This window comes from Lontra canadensis, unplaced genomic scaffold (genome assembly GCF_010015895.1).
Source record: "Lontra canadensis isolate GAN:19392208 unplaced genomic scaffold, GSC_riverotter_1.0 scaffold2, whole genome shotgun sequence".
Classification (NCBI taxonomy): domain Eukaryota; kingdom Metazoa; phylum Chordata; class Mammalia; order Carnivora; family Mustelidae; genus Lontra; species Lontra canadensis.
In genome coordinates this window covers 12,369,362-12,378,236 of record NW_022630996.1, presented here as the reverse complement: position 1 = coordinate 12,378,236, position 8,875 = coordinate 12,369,362, and the positions used below count along the sequence as shown (strand labels likewise).

Sequence of the window (8,875 nt, the reverse complement as noted above, 5' to 3'; positions counted from 1 at the left end):
TATATATATATATATATATATATATATATATATATATATATATATATTAAGTGGCTTTTGAAAGTTGACATTATCTTATAATTTTGTATTTGAAACATGAACTATTTGGGTTAAAAATCCATATACAAATTCCTACAAACAAATTGAGCGTGGATGTGCGGTGGGTGATTTTTAAGCTTAAATATCTCATCTGGATTTAATTACCTTAAGGGATAAGGCTACATGATGGGCCAGTGGCTTACCAAATTATTTTTCATTTTCTGGATCTCGATGTCACCAAAGGTTAATGCATCCTCTTTTCTCTGTTAGAGACCCGAGTTAAAATCCATTTTAGAGCATACGTGTAAATGAATTTGTTGTTGTTTTTCCTCCTTGGGGACGCAGTGGTCATTTTGTGAGGCTGCTTTTCCATTTAGAATCGTTGGCAGCTCGCATGCGGCCCAGGGGCTCTTGTCCCAGAGGCAGTTGCCAGCCAGCATGAAAATGGACTGGCAGGCTGCAGAGGACAGAGCTGGCCCAGGGCTTGTCATTTTTTCATGCCTCCATTCTTTCTCAGTTAACTCAAGGAAACTTATTTGTTTACTGGCATCTGATTATAGCACATCACAAAGCAAGCGATGTGTTTGTGGGGAAGCCTTTGCATTTTCCTCCCCATCTCAGGCCAGTTTGTATTCGGCCGCTCCAGGCTTTCTGTATTCGCTGTCTGGCTGCTCCCAAATGACCGTTTGTACTGGTGTGGGTCAGTGGTCAGCACTCTGGACTGTTGGTATGGTTCGGGGCTCTTATTTTCTCTTGCTTTTCTATACATGCTGACACGTAGGCGAATGCATGTTTATATCCCTAATTATACTTACTGTTTTTACCCTGAAGTGTCATTCATTATTACCTTTATCTGTACCTTTTAGGCATATTTACAAGTATAACCTGGGTAGGGAATTGCCATAGCACAGGAGTCCCTTTGGGGAGCTTGGTAAGGCTCTTTTCCCTCTGAGTTCAGCTTGTAGTCCTCTCTTTCCTATTATCACTACTACTACTATGGCTATTGTTATTACATTCTTTGTAATTCTTTCTTGCTTTTATTTTTCTCCTAAGGAATAGTACCTAGAGTACACTCTTCACATTGTTATTTTCTTTAAAAAACAAAATATATATATATATATATCTGGGGGTGCCCGGGTATCTCAGTCAGTTAAGCATCCAACTCTTGATCTCAGCTCAGGTATTGATCTAAGGTGTGAGTTCAGGCCCCATGTTAAAAAAAAAATATCTAGGGCGCCTGGGTGGCTCAGTGGGTTAAGCCTCTGCCTTTGGCTCAGGTCGTGACCCTAGGGTCCCGGGATGGAGCCCTGAATCGGGCTCTCTGCTCAGCAGGGAGACTGCTTCCCCCTCTCTCTCTGCCTGCCTCTCTGCCTACTTGTGATTTCTGCCTGTCAAATAAATAAATAAATAAATAAATAAATAAATCTATCTTAAAAAATCTCTACAGAAAGACAAATATAATCTTTATATACATGGATAAATGGGATCATATAATACTTGCTTTTTTTTTTTTTTTCCTTTTTAGTTATTGCTTTCGTTTCAGAGTGAGTTGTTCCAGGCTCCCTGAATTCCTCATCTTCATTCGTTGTAGACATTCTCACGCCATTTTTATTCATCCAGTCTTTTTTGTCTTAAAATCTCCCAAATTGTACTTTACACCAGGAGTGTTTTTGTCTCCATAGTTTATCTCCTATTAAGCATTCATATCCTGTTTCTTCTATCGAACTGGATCAGACCAAGGAGAGGTGAGGACTGCTATTTTCTCCTTGTAGCATTCATGTAACACATGCATTTCCCTCCGTGTGTGTGTATATTAGAAAGAGCAAAAGAGATTTGTATCTGACTGTGTGTAGACAGGCGTGGAGACTTAGGCCAGTGAAGCTCTGACTCATGAGCACCATGGGAATTATTTAAAGATTTATGCAGTGGGCTCTCACTTAGTCTTAAAAAGCTAAATTTGGGGTGCCTGGGTGGCTCAGTCGTTAAGCGTCTGCTTTAGCTCAGGTCATGATCCTAGGGTCCTGGGATCAAACCCCACATCAGGCTCCCTGCTCAGCGGGAAGCCTTCCTCTGCCTCTCTCACCCTCCTGCTTGTGTTGCCTCTCTCCTTGTCTCTCTTGTCTTTCTGCCAAATAAATAAAAAAAGTAAAATTGTAAAAAAAAAAAAAAGCTACATTTGATTAAAAGCTGATTGAAATCATTAGTATGTATAGGACCTCTTGTGAGAATATGGATGATACGGTTTAATCAGGAGGGTCACTTAGCTTGTGTCTGTTAACAGGCAGTATGTGTGGGAACAGGTAATATGTACGGCTTTGCGGCGCTTCAGATGCCTTCTTGTTTTACAGGATTGTTTTCATCAGCATTATTTCTCTTTAGACCTTAGAGCGTCCCAAGGCAAAAGTAGGAGACCTAGCCACGTTACACTCTTCGAAGTCTGATATATGTTACTAAGGTTCTCAGGAACTCTTTTTTCGACCAGACTTTTTAAAAATACGGTCATATATTTTTCTAAAATCAACTCTCCTCTTGAAAGTCTCAGAGTCTCATAAAAGAAGGTCTCCAACAGTAGTAGTTTCCTATTTCTAATACGGCTCAGTTAGGTCGTTGTCCTACTTAATCATTTTTTTTTTTCCCTCTCCTGTGCAGGTGTCAGCAGTTGAGTCCTTGGAGGGCCCCTTGCTGCAGGTGGAAGGACTGAGTGACCTTAGGTTGGAGCTTCACAGCAAGAAGATGAACCTCCACCTGGTTCTCATAGATGAGCTGCATCGGCACTTGTACATCAGATCCACGAGCCGGGTTGTGCAGAGGAACAAGGAGAAAGGGAGAGTGAGGTTGGTTCAAGAGGCTCCCGGCTGCGTGTCTCGTGGCAGCGCAGAATTATAAGGAATGTTATTTGTTTCCCAGGATACTGTGGTCATTGATTTACTTCTTGCTTTTGCCTTTTTTTTTTTTAAACTTTTTAACATACTGTCCCTGAAGCTATAAGATGGTTTTATAATAGCAAGTATTCCATATTCTGAAAGGCTGACATCCAAAGTTTCTTCATTCCTTCGTTGTACATTTATTATGGTTGTTTTATGTAAAGATAAGAAACATCTACTCTGGGCCCTTTTACTGGATCAGGGTGATACTCTGGCATACCTCCGAAGGAAGAGTAAAGATGCTTAAATCGTATGGTACGTTCAGCATAATGAAGGAGTTGCAGTGTCTGAACTGGACTTAAAAGATTCCTTGTTACTTAGGGTTGTGCTCCGCTTAAGACAATCTTCTTTCTAGAATAGTTCAAGAGAGCTTCAGAGCAAACGCTTTCCTTTTATCCCTGGGCTGATGGTAGCATAGGCCTATACTTAAGGGCCTGGGTGTGGACTCAAGAAATTCATTAGGTTATTCTAGACCTGGCAGGGAGTAAGACTAGATCTTAAGACAATTAAGACAGTAGAATACTGACGTTACTAACACATATCAGACAGCTGTGCATGTCCTAGTCTTTCTAACATTCCTTTAAAATAGAAGATCTCTTAGGAGGGCACTTGCAGCAGTGTCTGCCAGAATACAGGTGCTCGTGCTTTTTCCTCCAGCTGCAGACAAGAGGAGCGCTGGACGCAGTGCATGCCAGGGATGAAATCTCTGAAGTCCTGTCCTGTTCAGTTTAGTCCAAGGCTCTGACGGAAAGCGAAATTTCTATCTATTTCCTGCATTTGGGCACTAGAAAATCTTCTGCTGGGCACACAAATTGACCTGAGGGTTATGTATCTGAGACATGACTTCAACACTGGATCTGGATAGAACGTTAGTTCCTTGGTGGAGAGTAGTGTTAGGTGGGGGCCAACGCTGAGGAAATTCCTTCTGTAGTGTGTGGTGGCAAATAGCAGGTCTGAATCGATTGCTTCCCATGTAAGGATTAAAAAAAAAAAAACAAAAACAAAAACAAAACCACTCTGGGTCCTGTGAAAATACTGTGTAACATAATGGAAAATGAGCATTACCTTAAAGTCTCAGAGCAGAGCATTTATTTGAAAGAATAATTTTCTAAATCAAAATATGAAAATTTAAGATGCTTAACCTTGAGTTCTCTAAAAGATGCAGGATGATGTAATAGATTAGATTATTCAAAATTATTATTTCTTCTTCCACTGTAGTGGGAGAAGTATATGATCTTTGATTTTTTTTTTTTTTTTTTTTTTTTTTTTTTGCGGGAGGCGGGGAGGTCATATGTTTTCATACTGTTAGCATGTGACACAAGGAGGGACTCAAAATGTGCCCGTGGCGGGGAGCATACCCTCTTGTTAAAGACTCTTGTGAGGATGGCGTTAGGTACAGAGGAGGAGAGCCACGTGGCACTGAGCTAAGATCGTTGAGCTACCTAGCCTGGATCAGCCAGCCAGTAAAATACGTGCCTGTTGAACATAACTGAGATTTTGTGGTTGTTTGCAACAAGCATATAGCTTCTGTGAGAGGTGGATGGGGAGGGAGCAAGAAGAATGAAATTGGTAGAGATACAAAAAGAACTAACTAGAACATGAGCAAAATCTAAGAACAGATGAAATAAAGTAGGGAAAGTCAGTCGTTGTTTAAAGCATTAGAGAGAAGAATTGGCTCAGTGATAAGGAGGGAGCAATTTCCTCATCATAAAGAGGAAAAAAGACAAGATGATAGAAAGATCGTAGTTGTATAGATAGTAGAGGATTGTGATTTTAGTTATTCTGTAGAACAATGCTAACATGATAGTGTTTGGGGCTGAATTGTGTTCCCCTAAAATTGGGGTATGAAAGTCCTAACTGCCAGGACATCAGGCTGTGACTAAGCTTGGGAATAGGATCTTTGAAGAGGTAAGGAAGTTAAAATGAGGTCATTAGGATGGGCCCTACTCCCACTATGACTGGTGTCTAAGAGGATACAGACTTGCCCAGAGGGAAGATCCCATGAAGACATAGTGCTAAGATACCATCTACAACATAAGGACCGAGTCCTCAGAAGGAACCACCCTTCTCACCACCTTGATCTGGATTTCTGGCCTCCAGAACTGTGAGAAAGTAAATTTCTGTTGTTTAAGCCACTCAGTCTGGGATACCTTATTATGGTAGCCCTAGCAAATGAATACAGAGAGAAATAGAGGAATAATTACAGTGTATGTAAAGAAATCTACTTAAAAAAAACCCCAAAAGGCCTTGATCTGCAAATCAAAAGGATTTAAGGTAAAAATTAAGGAAAAAACTTAGTCTTCGATGGGATCAGGAAATCTTCATGAATTTTAAAAAATTTCTGTACAGAATAGGAAGAAAAATTGTTATCTTCTGTGACAGAGATAGTTATTTGCCTGCCTGATATCCATTTGCTCGTTCTTCATTTTTAATGACAACCCTCATTTTGTTCCTAGCAGCTAATAGACTTTATTTCCCATCATGCTACATAGCTAAGGGTGAGATTTTTGCTTGCAAGCTTTTGAATCAGGGCTCATAGGAAAATTCTCTAAAGGTGCTAGCCAAACTGGTATACTCACTCTTTTAACCCTTCACTTGCCTTCCTTTATTTCCTGTCAAGGACATGGATTGGTGCCATCAAGCCATCTTGAATACTAGGTGACCTTGAAGACGGAAGGCCCATCCTAAACAGCTTAATAGCATTGATCCTCCTATGTATTCCTAAATGGATTACATCTTTTATATGAGAGGAGGGAAAAATTTTTATTGTACTCAGGCCATTGCTGTTTTAAGTCCTCTGTTTTAAACAGTTAAACCTAGGCCTGATAAACAGAAGCAAAAATCAGGATCACCAGGATTTGCTGAACAAGAAAAGCCAGAAGACAGCAGAACAGAGTCTACAAAGTGTTGAATGGGGCCGAGTTGGGACCAAAGATTTCTATACCCAGCCAAATGGACACTAATAAGCATGGGCAGCAGAGAGACATTCTGAGATATAAATTAACAACAAAAAGAAGTAGTGTTTTTATTTTCCTAAGAAAAATACTCAAAGATGGTACAAACCAAAATCATTAACTTGAGAACAATAAAGTTGTAGGTAGGTTGAAACTACTATAAGAACTACACATCATTAAATATGTAAATTTGCATTTACATAACTGACATATTTTTATGAAATCAAAAATATAAGCTGAAGCTATTTTTGACAAAGGTCTATGTGGTCAAAGAGTACTCCACAATACACAGGGTTCTCTCTCCACATTAAATTCCAAACTGGGAAATTTTGACTGGCAGGAGAGAAAAAGGAATGCTGAAATCTTGTAGAGGATGAGTTAGACTTTGTTCTGGATTTGAATAATGGGAGGAAATGTTTAATCTCATATTTATTAACCTAGATATGAGTGTTAAGGATTTCTGTGTTGAAAGTCATGAGAGGAGAAGCAAATAAAATATTCTCCAGACACAGGATGATCTATTAGCCAGTGTTCCAGCTTGCAAGTAGCAGAAATCAATCCTGGTAAGTCAAACAAGGAAAGGAACTAAGTGGAAAGTGGTAAGGTAGGTCACAGACTCCAAGGGAAGGAAGGCTTTGAAATCAGGCTCTAAAACCCAGGAGAGATGAAGCAGCCGACTACATCCAGGACACCATCAACAAGCCCCAGGGAAGGGTCTGGTGGGGTTGTTGCCCTACTATCACCATGCCTGCAGTTGCTGGATTTTTCAGTGATCTCTAAATGTCCCTGCATCTGTCCTTACCCCTCAAGATTCAGAGTCCTTGGTGAAAGCATGCCGTTTTTTGAGCCTGAGACATGTTTGGCCTCTTTCAACTTCTACAGCAGGATATTGGGCCCTCTTTTTGGCTTCGACCCAGACAATGGAGGGTCTTTGCAAAGACTGATCCAATTGTTGGTATCCAAAAAGAAACACATAAACATCCAACACATTTCTACTATGGGAGAAAACAAAAAAAATCACATGAAGACACATCTGTATAAAGAGTAGACTTTTTTTTAAAGATTTTATTTATTTGTTTGAGAGAGAGACTCAGCATGAGTTAGGGAAGGGGGAGAGGGAGAAGCAGACTCCATGTTGAGCAGGGAGCCCAACTTGGGGCTCAATTCCAGGACCTGAGATCGTGACCTGAGCTGAAGGCAGATACTTAACTCACTGAACCACCCAGGCACCCCAAGAGTGGATATTTTTGAAGTAGAAACAGACAATTAGTAGATACAATAAGAAAGAGTTATATGGCTATATGGAAAAAGTAATAAAAATGGTATTTGGAGGATATGAAACAAGACCTAAATAAATGAGGAGACCTTCCATTTACTTAAAGAGATCAGTCCCAGTTAAAGCCCAGTTGAGTTTTTTGAAATTGTTAGATCTGAAGTTCACATAGAAGAATAAATGAATAAGAATTATTTAAAAAAAATTGAAGGGAAGGCGCCTGGGTGGCTCAGTTGTTAAGCGTCTGCCTTCGGCTCAGGTCATGATCCTGGGGTCCTGGGATTGAGCCCCGCATCGGGCTCCCTGCTCAGTGGGAAGCCTGCTTCTCCCTCTCCCACTCCCCCTGCTTGTGTTCCCTCTCTCACTGTGTCTCTGTCAAATAAATAAATAAAACCCTTTATTTATTTATTTTTTAATAAACATATAATATATTATTAGCCCCAGCGGTACAGGTCTGTGAATCGCTAATTAAATAAAACCTTTTGAAAAAAAAAAAAAAAAAGGAATAAAATTGGAGGGAGATAATAAGGCCTTTCTTATCTAATATTAAAATATATTTTAAAACTAACCAAAACAGTATATACAGGTATGCAAATAGAAAATCAGATTGGTATAGCCAAACAGAATTTAGAAACAGATGCAGGATGTATGGGACTTTAATATAATTTTGGGGGGGACTTTAATATAAATAATAATCCAAGTAAGTAGAGGGAATGAAGGCTATTTAGAAATTGGTATTGAGACATTTGACTAAGGAAGGTCAATTTAGATGTTTATGTGTTATTGTATACAAAAAAAATCTAAGTCAATTTTAAAATCACATGATAAAACTTTACTACCACTAGAAAAAATGAAGAGTATGTGTGTGGAGGAGGCTTTGTATGTGTGTGGAGGAGGCCCATATCCTAGAAATATAGTACTGTATCATAAAAAATATATGTAACAGGATATTCATCGAAATGTTTTTGATAAGGGTATTTGATAAACAAAGGATAAAGGATATTGATAAACAAAAATACAGGACTTACATGTTTATCGTTAAATGAATTATGGCATATCAATGCAATGTAATTCTTAAATGAAGAGAAAGATTTCAAGATATATTCTTGGGTCCAAAAAAAGCCAACTGAGAGACAGTATATACAGGATGATCCTATTTGTGTAAGAATTGAGAGGACCCATACTTAACTATGTGTCCTTTATTTGTAGACGTAGATGTTTCTGTGTTTATAGAAAGTTCCTGGAAGGATTGCTGACACTGATCAAAAGAATTACCTATGAGAAAGGGAAATGGTGGGTGGGAAATAGGAAAGAAGGACTCCTTCATACCTTAGGACTATGAATGTATTCATCATAAGCATGTATTTTTACTTTAAGAGTAATATAATTATTGGTGATGCTTTTGGAGATTATTTTTATTTTTTTAAAGATGTACTTTAGATTGGTGGCGGGGAATGGAAAGGGCAGAGGGAGAGGGCAAGAGAAGCTCTAGGCAGACACCATACTAAGTGTAGAACCAGAAGCAGGGCTCATTCTCACAACCCTGAGCTCACAACCTGAGCCAAAACCAAGAGTCAGACGCTTAACCAACTGAGCCACCCCAAAGATCATTTTTAGTGAAATGGCAAAATGCTTACTGCTGAAATGAAATTTAGATTTAAAATTCTCTATGGGATGATCCAAAT

The 8,875-nt window shown here is 39.2% G+C and overlaps 1 protein-coding gene across 6 annotated transcripts in view; it reads left to right on the top strand.

The window, feature by feature from the left end:
- The window catches only part of EXOC4 (exocyst complex component 4), a 726,477-nt gene that overhangs the window by 53,417 nt on the left and 664,185 nt on the right, over positions 1-8,875 (top strand). For all 6 annotated transcript variants that reach the window (XM_032868997.1, XM_032869003.1, XM_032869014.1 and 3 more), the window contains exon 4: positions 2,689-2,873. In XM_032868997.1, coding sequence (XP_032724888.1) covers positions 2,689-2,873 — 185 coding nt within the window. The remainder of the gene's footprint in view (positions 1-2,688; positions 2,874-8,875) is intronic.